Source organism: Canis aureus, chromosome 1 (assembly GCF_053574225.1).
Source record: "Canis aureus isolate CA01 chromosome 1, VMU_Caureus_v.1.0, whole genome shotgun sequence".
NCBI lineage: Eukaryota > Metazoa > Chordata > Mammalia > Carnivora > Canidae > Canis > Canis aureus.
The window spans coordinates 113,879,628-113,904,889 of NC_135611.1; the positions used below are offsets into that span (position 1 = coordinate 113,879,628).

General features: G+C 48.2%; 1 protein-coding gene across 2 annotated transcripts in view; it reads right to left on the reverse strand.

Annotated features, from left to right (window-relative positions):
• The window catches only part of SPTBN4 (spectrin beta, non-erythrocytic 4), a 76,608-nt gene extending 51,346 nt beyond the window's left edge, over positions 1 to 25,262 (reverse strand). The window contains exons 1-8 of one of the 2 annotated variants that reach the window (XM_077851242.1): positions 25,155 to 25,258; positions 24,224 to 24,329; positions 22,958 to 23,144; positions 7,703 to 7,854; positions 6,534 to 6,707; positions 3,039 to 3,130; positions 1,981 to 2,061; positions 466 to 581 (exon numbers count right to left, since the gene is read on the reverse strand). In XM_077851242.1, the coding sequence (XP_077707368.1) occupies positions 466 to 581; positions 1,981 to 2,061; positions 3,039 to 3,130; positions 6,534 to 6,707; positions 7,703 to 7,854; positions 22,958 to 23,129 (787 nt within the window). In that variant the 5' untranslated portion in view covers positions 23,130 to 23,144; positions 24,224 to 24,329; positions 25,155 to 25,258. Of the gene's footprint in view, positions 1 to 465; positions 582 to 1,980; positions 2,062 to 3,038; positions 3,131 to 6,533; positions 6,708 to 7,702; positions 7,855 to 22,957; positions 23,145 to 24,223; positions 24,330 to 25,154 lie in introns of both variants that reach the window. The other variant, XM_077851248.1, reaches the window with a different exon arrangement.

Genomic DNA, 25,262 nt, shown 5'->3' on the forward strand with positions numbered 1-25,262 from the left:
GAGGATGAAGGGGAGAAGTTTCAATAAAATCCCTGGCCATGTGCTTGGCACATCAGATGCTCAGAGAAAGGGAACAGCTGTTATTCCAGAGACTGGGGAGATTGGTGTTGGCATGATCATGGATTAGGAGGGAGGCTGAAGTCAGGGGATGGGGATGGGGGATAATCTTGGGGGTGGGGCTAGGGAGGGAAGGGGGTTGGGCTTGGGGGAGCTCACTGGGGATGGGAGTGGGCGTGGGAAGGGGAGAGGGTTAAGGTGGGATTCAGGTTGGAGATGGAGATGCCAAGGAAGGGACTGGAAGCCAGGGAGGAGGAGGCATTGGAGATGAGGAAGGGGAGGGGCTAGGAGCTGGGACTTCAAGCGCCTTGGGTTTGGGATGGGGTTGCAGCAGGATGGAGTAGATGTGGGCATTGGAGTCAGAAGTCCCCCCAAGAGTTAGTCGGGCTGGGGTTGTGCAGGGCTTACCCTCAGGGTCCAGCAGACGCGTCAGCCCCAGGTGCTGCTCAGCTGTGCGGAAGGCTCTCTGCAGGTTGTAGTTGGCATTGGACTTGGTGAGTTTGCTGAAGTCCACGAGATCGGGCCTGGGTGGGGACACAGAGTGGGCAGGCAGCAGGCAGGCTCCAGGGCCAGTGGGCAAGCAGGCAGAGAGCCACCATCCTTGTCTGAGCGCCGCCCCCCACCATGACGAGGGGCAGGAGGGGTGCCACCTGGCCCAGGGGAAAGGTGTGTGCCAGTACATGTCTGTGCATTCCTCTGTGGCTGTGACAACTGCATGAGGGCATGTGTACAATGACTTTACAACACACATGTCTACTTGAGCATGTTTCTAAACAGTATTATTACACAGCAGTTCAAAGTGTGAGGTCTACAGCCAGCCCATGGGGCTCACACTGCAGCTCGACTACTTCCTGGCTGTCACACTGGGTAAGCTATTTTGTCTCTCCATGCCTCAGTTTTCTCATCTGTAAAGTGGAGATAATACTACTAGACTACTAGCATCTGTCTCACAGGCTCACTGAATATATTTTTTTAAGATTTTATTTATTTATTCATGAGAGACACATAGAGAGAGGCAAACATAGGCAGAGGGAGAAGTAGGCTCCCTGTGGGGAGCCTGATGCAGGACTCGATCCCAGGACTCTATCCCAGGACTCTAGGATCAGTCCCTGATTCAAAGGCAGACGTTCAACCACTGAGCCACCCAGGTGCCTCAGGCTCACTGAATATTAAATGACTTATTGAAAGCACCGAGAACAATCCCAGGCATACAGGAAGCGCTCAACCAATCTTGCCATTGGGTAGAGCTGGTGGGTTTCTGGCTGTGGGGGTCGGGCTGGGTCTCCCCAAGTGTATGGGTGCGTATGCATGACAGGCAAGGCTTGTGAGTGAACATGTGTCTCTGGCAGAAAAGGCTGGGTTCCACTCCCACCACACTAGAGCATGTTTTTCCCAGGCTTGGGGCCTCAGTTTCCCTAATCTGTCATGTGGATGATCATGACATGGGGGCAATTTGTCTGGATACCCACCCCTCAGCCAATTCAGCGGCAGGCCGTCAGGTGTGAAAGGTAGGTGTGTAGGGAAACAGAAGGGGGGCTCTGGGGCTCCCCTAGAAGAAAGACTTTCTGATGAGAGGGGGCACTGTGCCCACACCAGAGAGGACAGTCCAGGGGGAGTGAGCTCTCTGCCCTGGGGGCCTGGAAGTAGCAGGCATGGGCTGTGTATGTGCATGAGTATAAGTGTGTATACACATTTGCATGATGGTACGTACATGTGTTTCCATGCACACACAGAGTACATGGCCTGGATGGGGTTCTGCAGGGGTGTGTGCCTTGTATAAGTGTGAAGGGCGTGCGTATGAAGGGATGGGTCCTCGCATCTATGTGTGTCATCTGCATGCACACATGTACAGGCATGTGTGTACCCAAGGGACCCGGAGTGGGGGTGCAGGGCAGGGCAGGGCTGCGCCAGGTCAGTGGGTACCTGTGCCGGTGAATGAGCGCGTTGAAGGCCAAGCCATCCCTCCAGCTGGTGGTGAAATTCTGGATGTTTACCTCAGGGTAACTGGAAGCATAGAAAGGAGAGACAGAGGCAGAGATGGAGATAGTTGGGAGGAAAAAGAGGGAGGAAGGGAGAGAGAGAGAGAGATAGACAGGGATGGATGGATGGGAGGGTGGATAGATGATGATGATGATAGATGATAGATAGATAGATAGATAGATAGATAGATAGATCAATTGAGGCAGGGAGATGGCAGGGAGATAGAAAGAGAGACGGAGAGAAAACAGGATACAGACAGAGATGGGGAAAGAAAGAAGGGAAGGGAGGAGATGAGAAGGGAGAGAGAAGGGGGGAGAGGGTAGGGGGAGGGAGAGATAGGAACAAGGGAAAGCAGACATAGAAGTAAACACAAGACACAGTGAAAGAGCCAGCCAGCCGGCCCCCAGAAGGCTGAGCACCAGAGAGCCCAGTCTCCATCCATACCTGCCCCCTCTTCCTCCCAGGGGCAGCTCTCCAGGAGCCCTTGAGTTCCAGGCCACGGCCCCCCCCAGGGCAGAGGGTGGAGAGCTGGGGCTCTTGGGGACTCCCCAGCAGAGCTACACAGCTCCCTTCTCAGCCCCACTGAAGGTACCAGAAGCCTGAACTCCTCACGGGAGCTGCCCGAGCCCCATTGTGCACACTCTTAGGCTGAGAGGTGGCTGCTTTCGGAGTGGGGGTCGGCCACAGCTCAGGAATAGGGCTGGGGTGTCCACATAGGTGCACATGAGGCCTCCTGAGGTGGGGGGACCGAAGGGGGCAGGATGGGGACAGTCCACTACTATCCAGCATGGTGCTCCGAGGAGCCCAAGTTGGACATTTGAACCAGACCTTCCAGATTGTTACAGGGGTTTATTTGTCAAGGTCAGAAGAGTTACCAGTTCACTAACTTCAGATGTAACTTTTGACCCTGAGGGCTTGGGCTGTCCCCTATACTCCAGTCCCAGAAGGAACCCTCAAGATTAGGTTAGGGGCCTGGTGGGGCAGGGGGAATGTGTGCTTACCCAGCTGTCTTCATCTGACACCACAGGAGCAGTGCATCCTTGGCTGAGCGGGTCTCTCTGTTGTCCTCAGTCTCGATTTTGATGACTTGAATCTGTGAGGAGACACAACATGGCTGCCGGGACCTGGAGGACACGAGCCTGGGGGCCACGGGCGTACCCTGCGGCCAGGGAGGGTGGTAGGTGACAGAGGAGATGAGGGAGGCAGCTTTGGGCTGGGGTTGGGGGTTCAGGAGGAGGAGAGTGGGATCTGGAGTGTTTTGCAATGTTTACAATTAGGGGAGGTAGTTGTGGACTAGGGTCTCAGTTTCTAGGGAGGCCTCCATACTTTGGTTTCTGGGCCACTTCCCTGATTCAAGCCACCATCATTTCCAGCCTGGGCTAGTGCAGTCACCTCCAGGCTGGTCTCCCTGCTCCTGCCCCTACAGTCTATTCTAATAGCAGAGAGGAACCCTGTGACCACCTGGATCAGATCACATGCCTCTCAGCCTCAAGACCCTCAGGGTGTCCATCTCACTCATGGCAAAAGTCAATTTCCCCTCAGGAAGTTTTTGACCTCATCTTCAACCTACTCTGGAGCAGCCTACTCTGCTCTAGAGACCTGCTGTCCTCTTCATTAAATCACTAGCATCCTCCTGCCTCAGGGCCTTTGCACTGGCCATTCCTTCCCTCAGGGGCCCACATGGCTCCACCCCAACTTGATGTCTTGATTCACTTGTCACCTCTCAGTGAGGGCTTTGCCAACCACTTTATTTTATTTTATTATTTATTTTTAAAAAAAATATTTTATTTATTTATTCATGAGAGACACATAGAGAGAGGCAGAGACATAGGCGGAAGGAGAAGCAGGCTCCCTGCAGGGAGTCTGATGCGGTACTGGATCCCAGGACCCTGGGATCATGACCTGAGCCAAAGGCAGACCGTCAACCACTGAGGCACCCAGGGGCCCTTATTTATTTTTTTTTAAGTTTTATTTATTTATTTGACAGAGAGAGCACAAGCAGGGGGAGCAGCGGAGGGAGAGGGAGAAGCAGGCTCCCCATTGAGCAGGGAGCCAGACGTGGGACTCAATCCTATGACCCTGAGATCATGACCTGAGCCAAAGGCAGCTGCTTAACTGATTGAGCCCCAACCACTTTATTTTATTTTATTTTTTAAAAGATTTTATTTATTTATTCATGATAGATATATATATAGAGAGAGAGAGGCAGAGACACAGGCAGAGGAAGAAGCAGGCTCCATGCTGGGAACCTGACATGGGACTTGATCCCGGGACTCCAGGGTCGCGCCCAAGCCAAAGGCAGGCACTAAACTGCCGAGCCACCCAGGAATCCCCCCAACCACTTGATTTTAAATCAAAGTATGTCTACTCAAATTTCACGTCCTCCTTTTCTGCCTTATTATCTCCTTGGCATCTATCATCATCTCTACATTTTCTTTATTCATCTGATTTACTGTCTCCTCATTGTGGACTGAATTGTGCCCCCCTCAAAATTTATAAGTGGAAGCTCTGACCCCCAAACATCACTATATTTGAAAATTAGGCCTTTATGGAGATAATTAAGGTTAAGTAAGGCCATACAGGTGGAGCTCCAAAATGACTGGTGTCCTTATAAGAAGAGGAAGAGACCCCAAGAAATGTGCACACACAGGGAAGAGGCCATGTGAGGATGCAGAGAAGGTCGCCATCTGTGAGCCAAGAAGAGAGGCCTCAGTAGGAACTGACCCTGCTGGCAGCTTGATCTTGAACTTCCAGTTTTTAGAACTTGAGAAAATAAATTTCTGTTTGTTTAAGCCACTGAGTCTGGTATTTTGTTACAGGAGCCCTAGCCAACTAATGCTCTCACTAACCTGTAAAAGCTCCAGGACTAGGAGCACCTGAGAGGCTCAGTGGTTGAGTGTCTGCCTTCAGCTCAAGTCATGGTCCCGGGGTCCTAGGATCAAGTTCCCCATTGGGCTCCCCGCAGGGAGCCTGCTTCTCCCTCTGCCTGTCTCTGCCTCTCTCTGTGTCTCTCATGAATAAATAAATAAAATCTTAAAAAAAAAAAAAAAAAAAAGCTCCAGGACCACAGGATGTTTGTTTCCTGCTATATTGCACTTAGTAGGTGTTAATAAAGTCCTTAGTGACCCAGAATCTAAAGCAGGTTCAAGAGCCTCAAATGGGTATTTGAGACTTTGGTCCTGGACTCAAGAGCTGAGTTTGGCATTTGGATTCTAAGGGAAAAAAACTAGGTTCCCAGGAGGTCCCAACCTCTAGGGAAGGGCTCCAGCCACCAGCAGTGATCCCTCACCCCCAGTCTTGTTCCCTGATTTTGTTTTGGCAATACCCATGTCTGTCTCCAGCCCCCACCCGTCCCTTGAGCTCTATTCCCATGATCCAATGAACTGCTAAATGTTCATCCTGATGTCCTAGACCCTTTACCACCATCATGTCCCGAGTTGTCCCTCAAACCCATTCCTCCTCCTTGGACTGTCTCAGGGTGGCCCCAGCATCTCCCAGTCCAGTTCCAGTCTCTTCCCTGGCCTCCCAGCCCCCAATTTTGACGACCACCCCCAATGCAAAGAGATCTGTCTAAATCTGATTATGCCATCCTCTTGATAAAACTCTCTAATTTCTCCCCATCTCAAACAGAATAAAATCTGCTAATCGCAGATCACCTAGACCCTGTCAACTCCTCTGACCTCATCTCCTCCCAGGTTCCCCCTTGCTTCCTATTCTCTAGCCATAGTGGTCATTCTATAACTCCAATATTCCAGCTCCTTCCTGCCCCAGTCAGGGCCTTTGCATATGCTGTGCCTCCTGCCTGGGATACTTTCTCCCTTCATCTTCATGTTATGCAACCACCAGCTTCTCAGAGAGCCCTTCTCCAACCAAGTCTAAAATCTCGTCAACCTGATATTTTGTATTCCTTTTACTGCCTTATCATAATGTATTCTTTTTTGCAAAGCTCTTACCTAGAGCTGATGCCTTTCTCATATACCTCCAGTTTAATTACTTAAGGGTTGGTTTATTGTCTGTCTCACCCACCACAACGTAAGCTCCATAAAGGCAGAAAGCTTGTTGATTAAAAAAAAAGAAAGTAAAGAGAAGAAAATTTGTCCATTTTGCTTCTGAACAGTAAAATTGCCTGGATTTGAATTCCAGCTCCACTATCCAGCTGTATGACCTTGAACATATTATTTCTCCTCTCTGGCTTCACTTTCCTTACCATAAAATGTAATAAACGGTACCTAATTTATGGGGTTGTTGTGTGTATTAAATGCCAAGTGCTTAGAACAGTGCCTGGAATGGAGTAAAAAAACGTATAAATAAATTATCATAGTGACGGTAGTGATAATGATTGTTATTTTTATCATAATTTTCACCCCCACCACCTGGAATAGGATTCCCGCATCATACTGGGAAAATTTTTGAGATGAATGAATGAGAGTGGGAGATGCCCTCCTAAGGCCACACCTTGTGGGGGGAAGGCCGGGCAGGGGTCACTTGGGGATCACCTGGAAGCGCAGGATGATGGTCCAGACTAGCCCCAAAGTCAGCCGGTGGTTTCCATCCACGATGTCATGCGAGCCCACGTTTTCCAGGTGCACGCGCTGCTCCTTCAGGAACTGCAGCGCCTTGTCCACGTTTTCCAGCGAGTGGATCCTCATGCGACCGCGCGTGGGCCTCGGCTAGGGTGGCAGGCGCGTTGGGAGGTGGACAGCCTGGCCAAGTCCCCTGTGCCCCAGGCCTCACCCCTTCCAAAGACGCCGCCCCTCACGGCCAAGCCTCCTGGATGGCCAAGCCCAAGCCACGCCCCCCCCCCCCCCCCCCCGTCTTTTCAAAGACCTAGGACCCAATCCTTTTGAAGGAGCCCTGCCCCTTCCCAGAGCCAGACCCCTTTCAAGGGTCCGTCCCTTCTAGGCTTATTCTAGTTCCTGACCCCACCCACTCTACTGAAGCTCCGCCTCCGACCTGGTAGCCACACCTCTTAAGAAGCCTCAGCAATCTGCTGCAACTCGTCCCTCCCCCTGGATCTCTGTCCAGGCCCCCTCGGCGTGGCCCCCAGTTCCATGGCCACACACCCCCTGCCTCCCCGCCGGGCCCTTGCTTGGAGCCACGCCCATTCCCCCAGGTCTCCCCTCGTTTATTGCACTATTACTTCCAGGGGCGTTTGTTTCTGTTCTATAGCCGTGCCACTCACGGTTTCTGAGCTCCTTTAATAAATCTCTAGCTCCCTCAGAATCCCACCCTTTGCGATGAAGCCTCACCCAAGCCCAGAAATACAGCTGCAACCCACACAAGCCAGACTCATACCAGGGTCCTGTTTCGTTCCCCATAGTTCCATGACCCGGGCCTCCCCTCCCGATGACCACGGCACCCTCATCCATAGACCCCCTGCAACAGGGTCCTGCCCCTATTTTATAGCCAGACGTCTTGCAACAGCACTACTCCCCATCCCAAGCCCCGAGTCCGCAGGAACCGCGGCCTTCACGGTCCCTGTTACCCGCGGCAGTTCCCAGCCACGCCCCCAGGCTCACCAGGCCCCGCCCCGCGCCTTAGCCCCGCCCCCTGGATAACGGGGGCGCTAGCCCACCCGCCCTTCTGGGAAGTTAGCCGCCCGGGGTCACAGCCCTGCCCGGGATCCCAGGGCCGCCCCCCGCCGCCGGGCCCCGGGTCCCCTCACCAGCTGCTCCCCGGACAGCACTTCCAGGAGCCGCGTGAGCACAAAGCCGTCCCGGAGGTCGGCGTAGAGGTCCGCGATGTGGCAGCCAACGCGGGCGAGGTGCGAGTTCACCCACTTGGTGAAGGTCTTCTTCTGCACGGCCTCGCGCTCGTCTGAAAGACAGGCTCTGATGAGCCCCCGCACCCCTGTACCCGCCCCCCGCAGCTTCTCCCCAGCCCTCCACTCCCGCCCAGACCCCAGCTCTGCAACAACAGTCAGGGCTTGGCACCGACGGACGGCTCCTCCTACCTGGGACGCCCTGCCTACCCTTCCCTGCGCACCTGGAGACAGGTCTTAGAGCTTTCCTGAGATATCACTTCCACAAAAAGCCTTCCCTGATTCTCTCTCTCTCTCTCTCTCTTTTCCCCCCAGAGATTTTATTTATTTACTTAAGAGAGAAAACACAAGCAGCGGGGAGGGGCAGAGGGAGAGGGAGAAGCAGACTCCCCGCTGAGCAGGGACTCGGATCCTAACACTAGATCCCAGCACCTGGTGATCATGACCTGAGCCAAAGGCAGACGCTTAACCGACTGAGCCCCCCAGGCCCCCCAGCCTTCCTTGATCCTCATCCCAGTTGGCCCTATTCATGCAATCAATAAATATTTGACCACCTAGTATGTGCTCCGCACTGTTCTAGGCTCTGAGTATAGACAGAGGCCTTCCCTCCCAGAGCTCAGTTTAGTGGGACCCAGATAATACACTAGGGGGCTGTGGAAAGCTAAGGAGGGGGGCAGGACAGAATGAGAGTTGTGTTTCAGGAACACCTCTGGCTACTGTGGGGAGGGTAGGTCAGAGAGGGCAAGAATGGCAGCTCGGGGGACACTGGGGAAGTGACTCTCGAAAGAGAGGACAAATCAGGGCAGAAGCTGGAGATGGGGGAAGGGGACACAATGGAGAGTTAGTCACTGATGAAAAAATTAGACATGGCACTGACGAGGTGTGGGGGATGAAGAGGAAGGAATATGCTAGAAGGAATGCCCCCTCCATGACAAGGGACCATGTCACACACACCCTCGAACTCCCCACTCTGCGGTAGTTAGACTGCCAGCTAGATCCTGAGTCTCCCACATCCCTAGGGTGCATAGTAGTAGGCATGTGACTGCCAACGGGGGTGGGGGGAGAATGTGTACAACTCCTCAACTGCTGCCTCACTGACAAAAACATTGCTTGGAAGCCGCTCCTACTATCTTTTTTTTTTTTTTTTTTTTTTTTTTTTTTTAAGTAGGCTCCACAACCAGCATGGAGGCCAAGGTGGGGCTCGAACTCACCACTCACCACCCTGAGATCAAGACCTGAGCTGAGATCAAGTGCAGTGCGGGATGCTTAACCAACTGAGCCATCCAGGGGCTTCTCTCTCTCTCTTATTTATTTTTTTAAAGATTTATGTATGTATGTATTTATTTATTTATTAATGAGAGACAGAGAGAGAGATGCAGAGACACAGGCAGAGGGAGAAGCAGGCTCCATGCAGGGAGCCCTACTCGGGATTCCAGGACCACGCCCTGGGCCGAAGGCAGCGCTAAACTGCTGAGCCACCTGGGCTGCCCTCTCTCTCTCTCTCTCTCTTTTATAACAGCTTTACTATGAGCTATAATTCACATACTATAAAATTCACCCTTTCAAAGTATAAATTCACTGATTTTTAGTATTTTCACATCACCATCTAATACCAGAACATGCTCAACCCTCCAAGAAAAAACCCTGTGCCCACGAGCAGTCACTCCCCCACTCCCCCTTCTCCCAGCCCTAGGAAACTATTATTTTTAAGATTTGATTTATTTATTCATGAGAGACACACAGAGAGAGAGGCAGAGACACAGGCAGAGGGAGAAGCAGGCTCCATGCAGGGAGCCCAATGTGGGACTCAATCCCAGGACTCCAGGATTACACCCTGGGCCGAAGGCAGACGCTCAACTGCTGAGCCACCCAGGCATCCTGCCCTAGGAAGCTATTAACTTACTCTCTGTTTCTATGGATTTACCTATTCTGGACATTTCATATGAATGAAATCATACATTATATGAGCTTTTTGGGTGTCTGGCTTATTTAGCTTAGCATGTTTTCAAGGTTTATCCACATTGTGGCATGTATCAGTACTTTATTTTTTATGGCTACATAATATTCTATTCTCTGGACATCCTACATTTTACTCATCTGTTCACCAGTGGACAGTGGGGTTGTTTCCACTTTGTGGCTGTTATGAATAATGCAGCTGTGAACATTTATGTACATACAAGTCTTTGTGTTTTCTTTTTTTTTTAATTTTTTTTTTTTTATTTATTTACGATAGTCACAGAGAGAGAGAGAGGCAGAGACACAGGCAGAGGGAGAAGCAGGCTCCATGCACCGGGAGCCCGACGTGGGATTTGATCCCGGGTCTCCAGGATCACACCCTGGGCCAAAGGCAGGCGCCAAACCGCTGCGCCACCCAGGGATCCCCAAGTCTTTGTGTTTTCAACAATCTTGACTATATGCTGGGGAGTGAAATGGTTGGATTCAATGGCAACTGTATGATTAACCTTTTTTTAGAAAAAAATATTTATTTGAGAGAGAGAGAGGAGTGCACAAGGAGGGAGAGGGGCAGAGGGAGAGGGATAGAGAGAATCGCAAGCAGTCTCCCCACTCAGCGCAAAGCCTGATGCAGGGCTCGATATGACAACCCTGAAATCATGACCTAAGCTGAAATTGAGTCAGACACTCAATCGGCTGAGCCACCTGGGTGCCCCTATGATTAACCTTTTGAGGAACTGCCGACTGTTTTCCAAAGTGGCTGCACCATCTTACATTCCCACCAGTGAGGTATGAGGGTCCCAGTGTCCCCATGTCCTCAACACTCCTTGCTATTTCCCATTTGATCACAGCCATTCCAGTGGTATGAAGTGGTGTCTCAATGCGGTTCTGATTTGCATTTCCCTGGTGACCTATAATGGTGAGTATCTTCCCATGTGTTTATTGGCCATTTGTGTATCCTCCTGGGAGAGACATCTATGCAAATCCCTCGCCTGTTCTTAAATTAGGTGAGTCTTGGGCATCTGGGTGGCTCAGTAGTCGAGCATCTGCCTTTGGCTCAGGTTGTGATCCCAAAGTCCTGGGATAGAGTCCTGCATCAGGCTCCCCACAGGGAGCCTACTTCTCCCTCTCCCTATGTCTATGCCTCTCTCTGTGTGTCTCTCATGAATAAGTAAATAAAATATTTTTTAAAAAAGTTTAGGGATACCTGGGTGGCTCAGTGGATGAACATCTGCTTTCAGCTCAGGTCATGGTCCTGAGGTCCTGGGATCAGGTCCCGTATTAGATTCTCCGCAGGGAGTCTGCTTCTCCCTCTGCCTATGTCTCTGCCTCTCTCTGTGTGTCTCTCATGAATAAATCAAGTAGATTTTTTTTTATGATAGTCACACACACACACACACACACACAGAGAGAGAGAGGCAGAGACACAGGCAGAGGGAGAAGCAGGCTCCATGCACCGGGAGCCCGACATGGGATTCGATCCCGGGTCTCCAGGATCGCGCCCTGGGCCAAAGGCAGGCGCTAAACCGCTGCGCCACCCAGGGATCCCAAATCAAGTAGATCTTTAAAAAAAAAAAAGTTTAGGAGATCCCTGGGTGGCTTGGTGGTCTAAGTCTGCCTTTGGCCCAGGACGTGATCTTGGAGTCCCGGGATTGAGTCCTGCATCGGGCTCCCGGTATGGAGCCTGCTTCTCCCTCTGCCTGTGTCTCTGCCTCTCTCTCTCTCTCTCTCTCTCTCTTTCTCTCTCTCTCTCTGTGTGTGTGTCTCTCATAAATGAATAAATAAAATCTTTAAAAAAAATAAAATAAAAAGTTTAAATTAGGCAAGTCTTTCAATTTTTTAAAGAAGATTTTATTTATTTGAGAGAGAGTATGAGAGAGAGAAAGCACAAGCCAGAGAGGAGCAGAGAGAGAGAGACAAACAGACTCTACACTGAGCATGGAGCCCAACGTGGGGCTCGATTCCATGACCCATGAGATCATGACCTGAGCTGAAACCAAAAGCCAGATGCTTAACCCACTGAGCGACCCAGGCACCCTGGGTGAGTCTTTTTTTTTTTTTTTTTTTTTTAGGATTTTATCTATTTTTTCATGAGACAGAGAGACACAGGCAGAAGGAGAAGCAGGCTCCATGCAGGGAGCCCGATGTGGGACTCGATTCCGGAACTCCAGGGTCACATCCTGGGCCAAAGGCAGGTGCTAAACCATTGAGCCACCCAGGGATCCCCTGGGTGAGTCTTTTTATCATCTGTACTTCCTTTGCAACTTCATGTGAATCTATCATTATTTCTTAATTTAAAGTATTACCAGGGACGCCTGGGGTGGCTCAGCGGTTGAGCTTCTGCCTTTGGCTCAGGGCATGATCCCACATTGGGATCAAATCCCACATTGAGCTCCATGCAAAGAACCTGCCTCTCCCTCTGTCTGTGTCTCTGCTTCTCTCTCTGTGTCTCTCATGAATAAATAAATAAAATATTTTTTAAAAAATAAAGTGTTACCAGAACAGTAAACTAATGCCTGGCCTTCCTTTCTCTTTCCCTAACTCGCACAAGCTTGAACACAAGGTCCAGAGGGCACAGAGTAGAAGAAGAAAGCTGGAAGCCATACTCATTGCTCAGAGCAGAGCCTCCCTAACCCACGAGGCTGCTCCTGTCAGGATTATGCAGGAGGGAGAAGTAAGCTTCTGTCTCCTTTAAGCCACTGCATCGCTGGGTCGGTTTGTTGCAGCAGTTCAGCTGCACCATATGCTTAGCATTTCATTACTAAATAACTTAGCTATCATGCTTTTAAGTTTCCTATGAGTGCAGGAAGCAAGATTTGTAGAGCCAGTCTCTTTCCCTTTTTAACCATTTAAAAATCTCTCAACAATTTTTTGCATAAAATTTACCTTTTGTAATATTGTTTTTATAAAGATTTTATTTATTTATTCATTTATGAGAGAGAGAGCATGAGCTAGCGAGTAGTGAGGGAGAAGAGTAGAGGGAGAGAGAATTTCAAGCAGACTCCCCTCTGAGCACAGAGCCCAACAAGGGGCTTGATCCCATGACCCGGAGATCATCATCTCAGCCAAAATCAAGAGTCAGACGCTTAACCAACTGAACCACCCCAGGCGCCCCGTAGTATTATTATTTTGTATTAAATAAACTCTACCCCCAACATGGGGCTCAAACTCATGACCCCAAGATCAAGAGTCTCATGCTCTACCGACTGAGCCAGCCAGGCATCCTCTTTTGTTTTTTGTTTTTGTTTTTGTTTTTTGTTTTTTGTTTTTTTAGGCATCCTCTTTTGTAATATTAAATATTGCATTTGAATCTGGCAGTGAAAATATATATACATTGTTAAAAAATATCCACTGAGGGACCTGTATTTTTTTTTTTTTACTTGAAACCAGATCTTGAATGTTTACCTGTAATTTGAAAGTGAATATGCAGAAATGAATAGTAAATCCATGTGAGATATCTTGTTTGTTTAAATGCACGTTTTGTGCTGTGTGGAGAGGATGGGGACTCGTGTGAGCACCTGAACATCAATCACACACCAGGAAGTGGTAACAGAATAGACGCTGAATTAAGTTTTGGGTTATGCTGCCTTCCAATCACTGGTGCCCTAGCCAAATAACAGATTTTGGCCAATGCTGAAGCCAAAGTGGACCTTCTGTGCACCGCCCCCCCCCCCCAAGTGTGGCGCTGAGTGAGGACAAGTGCATTCAATTCTGCCTCTATTGATAAGGCACTGTTTGACTTCAAGTGAACACGTCTCCTCTTTGGGCCTCCATTTTCAAAACGAGGGGTCTGGACTAAGTCAATGGATTCTGAGGGATCCTGAGTGTTTGGGAACTCATACTTGGAAGACAGAGATCCATGAGAATATTTTTTTTATTTTGTAATTTCATTTTGATGATATCCAAAGAAAACTAATAGAAACATTTCCTGGACCATCCGGATGGTGACTTCATAAAGCAGGATACCATGAAATTTTGGGTCTTGTGACTATAGTCTTGCTAGCATGGAACAGGGGTCCAGAGTGGAAACACCCACACAGGCCAGGCAGGCCCTGAAATTGAGAAAACTAGGCCCTAGATCAGGGGCAGTGGCCACACACAGCCCCTGTGACTGCAGCCTCCCAGGAACTGTATCCCTGAGTTGCTGTATCATTTGATATTCCACGAGGAGCCCCAAATATGGATTTTTTAAAAGATTTTCTTTTTTCTTTATTCATGATAGACATAGAGACAGAGAGAGGCAGAGACACAGGCAGAGGGAGAAGCAGGCTCCATGCAGGGAGCCCGACACGGGACTCGATCCCGGGACTCCAGGATCGTGCCCTGGACCAAAGGCAGGCGCTAAACTGCTGAGCCACCCAGGGATCTCCCAAATCTGGATTTTTAAAGACAAAGTCTCCTTATTTTTTATCTATTTATTAAATATTTTATTTTTTTAAGATTTATTTATTCATGAGAGACACAGACTGAGAGAGAGAGAAAGAGGCAGAGACATAGGCAAAGGGGGAAGCAGGCTCCTTTCAGGGAGCCCGATGTGGGACTCGATCCTGGATCCCGGGATCACAACCTGAGCCAAAGGCAGGCGCCCAACCACTGAACCACCCAGGTGTCCCAAAGATTTTATTTATTTATTCATGAGAGACACACAGAGAGAGGCAGAGACATAGGCAGAGGGAGAAGCAGGCTCCCTGCAGAAAGCCTGATGAGGGACTCGATCCCAGGACCCCTGGATCATGACCTGAGCTGAAGGCAGACACTCAACCACTGAGTTACCCAGGTGCCCCAAAAATCTCCCTATTTTTAAAAACTGGCAACCGATTTGTGTTTGTAGAAAACACAGTGGGAGTGGGGCGCCTGGGTGGCTCAGTCTCACACTCTTGGTTTCAGCTCAGCTTGTGATCTCATGTGTTGTGACATCAGCCCTCTGTTGGGCTCCACACTCAGCAGGGAGTCTGCTGGAAGATTCTCTTCCTCTGCCCCTCCCCGCACTCCCATGTGCATGCACTCTCCCTTGCTCTCTCTCTAAAATAAATAAACAAATCTTTAAAAAAAGAAAAAAAAAACCACACAGTGGAGGTGAAACCAGATATGTCCCAGAGTGCCACTTCTGACCTAAGATGACACTGAATGTTTACTGTGCTGGGGAGTGTGTTTGGCTACCATGTAGGGTGTCTTCCGTTGCCCCTCTGGCACCACCCCTACTGTTCTGCTCGAGCTCTGGGCCCAGGGAGGCTGCTGGTGCAGACTCTATGAATGGGCTCCACGGCCCTCAAAGGCCTCAGACTTTCTGTTGGGTTTGACTAGAAAGAGATCAGAGGAGAAAGGAATGGGACACCCGGGTGGCTCTATGGGTTGAGTGTCTGACTCTTGATTTCAGCTCAGGTCATGATCTTAGGGTCCTAGGATCGAGCCCGGAGCCCCAAGTTGGGCTATGTGCTCAGGTCAGAGTCTGCTTGAGATTCTTTCTCCCTATCCCTCTGTTCCTCCCTCCACGTTCTCTCTCTCAAATAAATAAATAAATAAATAAATAGGGGGAAAAAGAGGAGAAAGAAGGGCTGAGGAATTTAATACCTCTCTACATGAACTGAAAGCTGTCAGCAGTGCCTTATTCTCTCCCTACATCCCCAGCTCGGGAGGCCTCGGCCCTCTCACCACTCCCTGACCTGCTCCAGTCCCTGGGGTGTCCACTGGCCTCGTAGTTTGTAGGTTCCCGTAGCCCTGGCCACACCTCTGTAATTAGTCCCTTCATTTAGTTCTCCTCAATTTTACCCCCTTGAGGAGAGCCATCTGCTTCCTGCTGGGACTCTAGCTGGCACCCATACCTTTGGGTTGTCAAGGCTCCAAGCCAAATGACAACTGTCCTACCTCTGCCATTGTGCTCACATTGAGTTGTCATTTATATATTCTTCTCCACTGTGGAAATCACCAGTCACAAGCAAAATACATTTCCTTAGAATAAGATTTCAATGTATTTGTATCTTTAATACACGGAGACCTTTGTAAAGCTGAAAAATAACTAACTCTTATCCATTGTTGGCTAAGGGGAAAGGATATAGTGACATTTAGTATGTTAATGATGCTTGGCTCCTGGTCTGAGGAAAGTTAGGAAGCTGGAGGATACCAAGTAGAGGAAATGTGGGGACCTCATAACTGCCCCTCAAGCCTACTGGTGGGAGTTATAGACTAGGGCAGCTAACTGGGAAGTGATCAGAGTCAAATTAGGGCATACCCCCATGACACAGAAGTTCTTTCTCTGTGCATATGTCCCATAAACTCTTCTACACATAAGGAGCATGTATGAAGGTGTTCCATCCAATGCTACTGGGGGGTAAGGGGTACAGGCAGGTTGGGGGTTGGAGACAGCCTCATTGTCCATTGTTAGGAAAATCGAATATGGTGAGTTCACGCAATAGACTCCATGCAGCAGTTAGGAGCAGCAGCTGAGTCTTTTTTCTTTCTTTTTTTTTTTTTTTTTAGATTTTTAAAATTTTATTTTATTTTATTTTATTTTATTTTTTATTTATTTATGATAGTCACAGAGAGAGAGAGGCACAGAGACACAGGCAGAGGGAGAAGCAGGCTCCATGCACCGGGAGCCCGATGTGGGACTCGATCCTGGGTCTCCAGGATCGTGCCCTGGGCCAAAGGCAGGCGCCAAACCGCTGTGCCACCCAGGGATCCCTAAAATTTTATTTTAGAGGGAGAGAGAGAAAGAGGGCACAAGTAGGGAGGGGCAGAGGGAGAAGGAAGAGAGAATCCCAAGCAGACGCCATGCTCAACAGGGAGCCCTTGGCTCGATCCCACAACCCTGAGATCATGAACTGGAGCTGAAATCGAGTCAGATGCTTAACTGACTGAGCCACCCAGGCACCCCCACATGGCTGAGTCTTAAGGCATAGTGCTGAATAAGAACAATGCAAAAACTCAAACTTAGGCCCACCTGGCTGGCTCAGTGGGCAGAGCAGGGTTGATCTCAGGGTTGTGAGGTCAAGCCCCATGTTGGGCCTAGAGCTTATGTAAAAACACAAACAAAAACCTGCAATCTAGAATATGCTAACCTGCATCAACTAGCAATACTTGCATGCACAAGCCCATACAGGGCTCTCAGATTTATAACAAAGTGAAATTGCAGTTCAGTAGGGAAAAGAAAGCCTTTCCAATAAATGGAACTGAGTCAACTGGATATTCATGTGGAAAAAGAAAACAAACCCTGACGACATTCCACATTGTACACAGTAATAAATATAGTAAATGTCATCTGGCTTATAAATCTAAATGTGAAAGGAATAAATATGACTTTTAGAAGAAAACCAAAAAATCTCCATGACCTTGAAGTAGGCAAAGATTTCTCTTTTTTTAATATTTTATTTTTATTTATTCATGAGAGACACAGAGAGAGAGGCAGAGACACAGGCAGAGGGAGAAGCAGACTCCATGTAGGGAGCCCGATGCGGGACTCAATCCCTCGACCTCAGGATCACAACCTGACTTGAGCCAAAGGCAGACACTCAACCACTGAGCCACCCAGGTGCCCCAGCAAAGATTTCTTAAGACACCAAGTGTTAGTCACACAGGAAATAATTATTACGATCAAATTAGGGACACCTGGGTGGCTCAGGGTTTGAGCGTCTGTCTGCCTTTGGCTCAGGGCATGATCCTGGAGTCCTGGGTTCAAGTCCTGAATTGGGCTTCCTGCATGGAACCTGCTTCTCCCTCTGCCTGTCTCTCTCTCTCTGTGTGTCTCTCATGAATAAATAAATAAAATCTTTTTTAAAAAAAAATTATCCAATTAGACTACATTTAAATTACGAAATACTGTTCATCAGGGTACCTGGGTGGCTCAGTCGGTTAAGACTTCAACTTGGGTTGTGATCTAGGGGTCCTGAGACAGACCCCCAGTTCAGGCTCCCTGCTCAGCAGGGAGTCTGCTTCTCCCTCTTCCTCTGCCCCTCCCCCTGCTCATGCACCTTCTCTCTCTCTCTCTCTTTTTATTTTTTTTTATTTATGATAGTCACACATGGAGAGAGAGAGAGGCAGAGACATAGGCAGAGGGAGAAGCAGGCTCCATGCACCAGGAGCCCGACGTGGGATTCGATCCCGTGTCTCCAGGATCGTGCCCTGGGCTGAAGGCAGGCGCCAAACCGCTGCGCCACCCAGGGTTCCCTCAAAAGGCAACTTTAAAAGAATAAAAAGACAAGCCACATAGTAGGAGAAAACATTCCCAACACACAGATCTGACAGATCCTGGACTTGTATCAGGATATATAAGAACTCCTACAAAACAATCAGAAAAAGGCAGGAAAATTAATAAGCAAATAGGCAAAGCACCCGAACAGGCACTTCACAGGAAGCTATCCAAATAGTCACTAGACACCTGAAAAGGTGCTCCACCTCATTAGTTGTTATTAGTCACCAGGAAAATGTAAATTAAAACCACAATAAAATGCACACCCATCAGAATGACTAAAACTAAAAAGACTGACCATACTAAGGGTTCGATGTACAGTAACTGAATCCCTCATATACAGAAATATAAAATGATACAAACTGGTAGTTTCCACTAAAGTTAGATATACACCTACCCCTATGACCCAGCACTTTTCTCCCCATGGAAATCAGTGCTTAGGCCCACCAAAAAACAGGTGCTAGAAAGTTTAAAGCAACAACAGTTCGTAACAGTTTGAAATATCAGTAATTACTAGTATGCAATAGTCTAGCTTGTAATAGCCACAAATGAAGAGTAACCCAAATGCTCATCAACAGGTGAATGGATAAACTATGGCATATTCACACTGTGGAATACTATACAGTGATGAAAAGGAACATTCTACAAATACAGGTAGACATGGATGACCCTCATAAGCACAGTGTTGAGTGAATGAAGTCAGACACAAAGGGGTACATGCTTCAGGATACTATATTTATATGAAGTTCAAACACCAGCAAAACAAACGTGTGCTGTTATAACTTAGGATAGTGTTTACTTTTGGGGTATAGCAAGAGAGGCAGCCTGAGGGGGGCTTCTCTGGGGTTGTCATATTCTGTTTCCTTATATGGAGACTGGTTACCGGGGGTGCTCACTTGTGGAAACACTGGACTCTCACGATTTATCTGCCTTTTAGTGTGCATGTAATATTTTCATAAGCGGTTAAAATATATGTATACATGCACACTAATCAGCAATGCACGTTTTGCAAAATCATTGGCATGCAAAGAAAATAATTTGCATTAAAACTATCAAATGGGATCTCTGGGTGACGCAGCGGTTTAGCGCCTGTCTTTGGCCCAAGGCGCGATCCTGGAGACCCGGGATCGAATCCCACATCAGGCTCCCGGTGCATGGAGCCTGCTTCTCCCTCTGCCCATGTCTCTGCCTCTCTCTCTCTCTCTCTCTCCTTATGACTATCATAAATAAATAAAAATTAAAAAAAAAATAAATAAAACTATCAAATGGAGCCTGGGTAGCTCAGTCCATTAAGGGTCAGACTTTTGATTTCAACTCAGGTCTTGATCTCAGGGTCTTGGAATTGAGCTCCATGATAGTCACCATGTTTGAATGTGGAGCCTGCTTGGGATTCTCTCCTCCTCTGCCCCTCCTCCAACCCTGCCCATGTAGATGCACACTCTCTAAAAGAAATAATCTGTTCTTTAAAACAAACAAACTATCAGAATGGTTATCCACAGGAAGGCATTGGTGTGAGATGTGGGAATAAAAGAGAAGAAGCAAATAGGAGTGCCTGGCTGGCTCAGTTGGTAGAGCATGTGACTCTTGATCTTGGGGTTTTGAGGTCAAGCCCTGTGTTGGGCGTAGAGATTAATTTTTTAAAATGTTAAAAAGCAAACAGAGTAGATGAATAGATAAAGAGGAGGAGAGGGTCCTCACATAGAAAGAGGAGGACGGTGAGCCATAAACTGAAGAGCATAATTAAGGGCACTCTCTTGAGCATGGGGTCCAGACAGCTTTTTCAAAGATGTTCATAGGAAAGCATGTTACGCAGGACTCTGCTCAAAGGGTTGGCCTTAGTTTGAAAAGAGAAAAAGGGTGAGGGAAGTAAGCAAAGGGATGCAAAAGAAAATGCACCCTAGCGGTCTACCATGTTAGGTTTTCAAGCTGCAACATCGTTAGACCAGCATCAACAGCATTTTAAAGTTACTGTTAAGCTGAATGTTAACTGCTTTTGCATGGTTCTGGAGTCCAATAAAACATGCTTTAGCTTTAGAAAACTGTAGGCATAAGAGATATACACAGAGTTGTGGGTGTGCTGCATTTAGGAAAATCGTAGATACAGTAATTAATTAATTAATTAATTTATTTATTTATTATAGATATAATCATTTAAGTAGACATAGGGAGCCTATGAGATTTTTTTTTTCTTATGGGGGATCCCTACATTTCTCTGGTCTAGGTGTTCATCTGTCTGTGGTATTCAGCACTGATGTTCTGGGAGTCAGTGGTTCTCAGATGAGAAGAGTCCTCGATCCCCACACTATCACAATCTACCTCTGCTTAAAATCTTGCCTTAGCTCCCCAGTGCCCTTACGCCCTTCATGGTGGTTTATGGTGCCCTTCAGGATCTGACTCCTACTGCCTCCTTTTGCATTGTCATTTGCTCCCTACTTCAATCTAGCCACTCCCAGCTTTTGGAGGTCTTGCATATGCTGGTCCCTCTGCCTGGAATATTCTTCTCCTCTCCACCCCAAGGTTTACTATTATTCATCCTTCTGAGCTCAGCTTAGGTATCTCCCCCTCCAGGAAGCATTCTGACCCTCTGGACTGAATCAAGCACATCATCTGAGCTCCTATAGTCCCTGGGCTTCCCCATCCCAGTCCTCTGCCTCTGCCTCACTATCTGGACCCTGACCACTCTGGGTCATGACTCTGGCTCGATCTAACTCTCCCAGTGGCCTGGGAACCCTGTGGGCTGGCTCAGTCACTCTCACATCCCTTGTATTGTCCAGCACAGGTCAAGCACAAAGCAAGCACTGAATAAATATTTTGTGGATGGAATAATAAATTCTAGAATTCCAAGTTGATATGATCCCAAGTGTTTATGGTTCTAAGAGTCTGAAAGTATGATTTTAAGTTTCCAAGAGTATATTTTATACCATTCTAATTTCTAAATCAGAGGAGGCTGGCAATCTGTGAGTTCATTCTGGTTCATCCTTTGTGGCACATACAGATAATTTTTTTTAGAATTGGGAAATTGCAAAGTAACATCAGAACTAGTAATTTTAGACTCACATTTCCCCATGGCTGGAGCTGATGACCAAAACAATGCTCTACAGTTGACCACGGCCCCCTGTCTACCCTATTCTCTCATTTATGTCGCCTGCTTCCCAGAGGCCCTTGGGTTTGACACTACTCCTCAACATCTTATAATTATAAAGTTCCAAGAATCTTAGTATCAAAGATCCCACAATTGTCAAATGTTGAGTTATTAAAATTCTCAGATTCTGAGGGAACTGCTTCTGATCTTAGGGTTTCTAACCTTAGGTTAAGATTTCATGATTACCACAATCTATAGTTTATAACATTTCGTGTTCCCGAGATAACAAAGGTCCCAAGGGTCTAGTGTTTTAAAGGCTTAATAAGGCTTATGACTGGGGATCCCTGGGTGGCTCAGCAGTTTACCACTTTTGCCCAGGGTGTGATCCCGGAGTCCCGGGATCGAGTCCCACATCTGGCTCCCTGCAAGGAGCCTGCTTTTCCCTCTGCCTGTGTCTCTACCTCTCTCTGTCTCTCTTTCTCTCTCTGTGTCTCTCATGAATAAATAAATAAAATCTTTTTTTAAAAAGCCTTATGATTATGAAGTTACATGTCTCTGAAGGTTCTTAGGGTCTTTGCTCATAGTTTTATTTTTTGCTTTTCTTTTTTTTAAAGATTTATGTATTGATTTGAGAGAGAGAGAGAGAGCATGAGCAGGGGGTTAGGGAGGAGCAGAGGGAGAGACTCTCAAGCAGATTCCATGCCAAACATGAAGCCTGACTCGAGACTTGATCCCATGACCCTGAGATCATGATCTGAGCCAAAACTAACAGTTGGATGCTTAAGTGACTGGGGCATGCAGGTGCCCTTTTGCTCATAGTTTCTTTCTTTCTTTTTTTTAAGATTTTATTTATTTATTCATGAGAGACAGAGAAAGAGAGAAAGGCAGAGACACAGGCAGAGGGAGAAGCAGGCTCTATGCAGGGAGTCCGATACGGGACTCGATCCAGAGTCTCCAGGATCACGCCCTGGGCCGAAGGCAGACGCCCAACCACTGAGCCACCCAGGGATCCCCCTTGCTCATAGTTTCAATGATGATAATTAAATACTTCTGAGGTTCTAAATCCTTCTGGATATGAAGTCCTCAACTTCAATGGTCTACAGTTCCAAAGGTCTAAGGTTCTAAGATTCTGTGTCTATACAGTTCTCTAGTCTTGGCTTATATTGTTCTAAAACATTGAAGTAGGGTGAACAACCATCCTGGTTGGTCCCAGACTGAGGGTTTCAGTGCTAAAAACTGGAAGGTGTGGTCATTCTATCTCAAAATTCTCAGGATCTGCATTTCTATCTTAAATTCCAAAGTTTTAGGATTAGAAAGCCCTAAGGATCTATGTGTATTAGAGTTTAGGTTTCTAAGGGTCTAAGATCCTGGCAATGGATATCAATGATTAAAATTTCTAAGATTTGAAAAAAAAAAAATTCTAAGATTTGTGATTATAAAGTTTTATGCTCTAAGAGTGTCATTTTAAGGCCTCAAGTTTGAAGAATCTCTGAATATGACATTCCAAGGTCCAAAAATCCAATATTTGAGCATCTTGAAATTATAAAATCCCACATTTCTGAGACTCTACATTTCTAAGGTTCTAAGGCAGCACTGCCTCATACAGTATCCACAAGCCACATGTGGCTATTTAAATTTAAATGAATGAAAACTAAATACAATGAAAAAGTCAGTCCCTCAAGAAGCACTAGCCACATTTCAAGTGCTTACAGCCTCAAGTACTAGTGGTTAGTGGTTAAGATATTGGACATCCATCCCAGATAGCATTTTCCCATCACCATGGAAAGTTCCACTGGACCGTGCTAGTCTACAGATTCACGTGCAGTGCCTGTGACTCTCTTCCCATCCTCTAGGCCACCAAGATTCTCAAGCACTGACACCCCAGCAGCCTTCTTCTTTCCCTCTCTTCTTCCTCCCACCCCAGCCCTCCTCCAGGTACCTGCCAAGGCCTTGATCCGGGAGCACTCAAAGAGCGAGGCGGCTGCCGTGGAGGCTGCTGGCTGCTCCCGCTCCCAGCCCCGATCAGGGCTCTCCCAGCGGGCTGCAGGGTTGTTGTTGTTAGTGGCCGGGAGGCCCTCCATGTTGTCCACTTCCCCTGGTATCTGCGCCATCGGGGAAGGTGAGACCTGGGGAGGAGCAGAGGCATGTTAGACTAGAGACACAGCCTGAGCACAGAGGTCCCACTTCTAACAGTGACTGACTGTGAGTCCTGTCCACTCCCTTATCCTCAGTTTTCCCTGTCTTTCAAATGGACATAATACCACTGACAGTAACATTGGCCCTGACCATTTCATAGGACTGTGCTAAAGCATCCAGCCTAGCACTTGGCACAGAGTAGTGTCTAGTGTACATTGTCCCTGTATTATTGTTAGAATGATGACACTGTTATCAGTAAAACTCTCCAACACAGTAAGAACAGGAATAAACACATATTGAGCACTAGAGGAAGAAAGTCAAGCCCAAAGTTGCAAAGCTCGTGGGTAGCCAGAGTTCAAATGCAAGTACTCTGATCAAATGATTGCATTAAACAGCCTCAGTTCTTCATCCTTATAACCACACCCTTTGCCATATAACTCCTGAGTGTTCTTCTACCGTAGGGACGAGAAAAGTGGAAGAGCATCTCCTCGCAACCTTGACTCCGGGTTTGGTCACATGACTAGCTTTGACCAACAGAATCAGGTGGAAGTACTGGTGAATTCTGAACCTGAAACTCAAGAGACTTTGCATGTTTTTGCTTGTGCTTGATTGGGACCATGAGAAAAATAGTGTCAGCACAGTCCAGGTGTAAGGCTCCAGTCACCAAAGCCAAGGCCAGGTCCAGGAGCCAATAGTCAACACCACTCCCAACCCCCGCATCCCAACATGTGAATAAACCCAGCTCAGATCAGCAAAACTGCCCAGCTGAGCCCAGTCTCAGTCACTGACTTTAAACTCGATAATTAAATAAATGCTCAGTGTTTTAAGACACTGAGTTTAGGGCTGGTTCCTTATGCAGCATTATTGTGGCAACAGCTAGCTGACATATTGTCTGATCCAGAGCTAGGCTCTAGAACACTGCCGGATTGCAAATATGAAATTTAAGGGGGTGGGCGACATCAGATTCATCTCCTCCTCCCTCCAGGCCCCCTGATTCCAAAACTAAGAAAGGGGGGAATTGCGGGAAGATCAGTGTTCTTCACAAAGATTCCGACAGTTGATAACCCACCAGATTGTAGGAAAGCAGGGTCCAGTCTTGGTCAGTGTAGTGGAGACTATCCCTTTGGGTGGACACTCCAAAATCCACTGCTATTCTTCTCTCCTTCCATGGAAAGCTATAAGTGAGTGCATGGCTACTTACCACCTGTGTGACCTTGGCCAGTCACCCTCTCTCTAGGCCTCAGTTTGTTCATCTGTAAAATGGTAATGATAACAGTGCCCATTGCCTACAGATGTTTATAGAGGAAATGAGTTAATAATGCAGGGTACATGGTATCTAGTACATACAAGCCCTTGATATATGGTCCTTGCTATTATTATTCATCCTCTGGCCACCTATCTTAGCAAATCAAAGTGCCTATGCTGGAGTCAGACAGAAGTAAGTTCAAGCTCTGCTTTATTCTCGCGGTATTTTTAATCCATCTTTCACTTGGCTTCTCTGCCTCAGTTTCCCTCCCTGTTAAGAGATGATCACAACTGTTTCCTCAGTGAAGGATACTTAGGGATGGGGAGGCACTTAGCACTTGGTAAGCAGTCAGTCCGGGAAGGGACTGGCCATTACGCGGTTGAATGGAGAAGGAAGGGAGGAGAAGGAGATGGAGGAGGTGGAAAGAGGTGTCCTGCGGCCCCAGCAAAGGCTCGAGGCTGGGGGTGGAAATCAATGCTTTAACCCTTCCAGGGCCGCGCCTTTCTCTCCCTGCAGTCTAGTCACTGCTCCGCAAGGAGGGGGCCCGGGCAGGACAAGGCCTGGGTGGAAGACCCACGCATGGCGCGGAGGCTGAAGGGCTGAGGGGTGGGGGGCTCGTTCTGCCCTGGACCGCTCCCCTCCTCCAGCCCGGGAGACCCTCGGGGCTCAGGCCAAGCCCACAGCGCGCGGGGGAGGGATGCTCGGGCAGGTGGGGAGATGCTGCAGGGAGGGGCCATCCCCCAACGCCGCTCACCTGGGCCCGCGGCCGCCGGTGCCGCCGTCCCCGCTGCTCGCAGCGACGACCGCCCTGCGTGTCGGCGTCCGGGGCCCGGCCCGGCCCGGTCCGGCTCCGTTCGGCCCC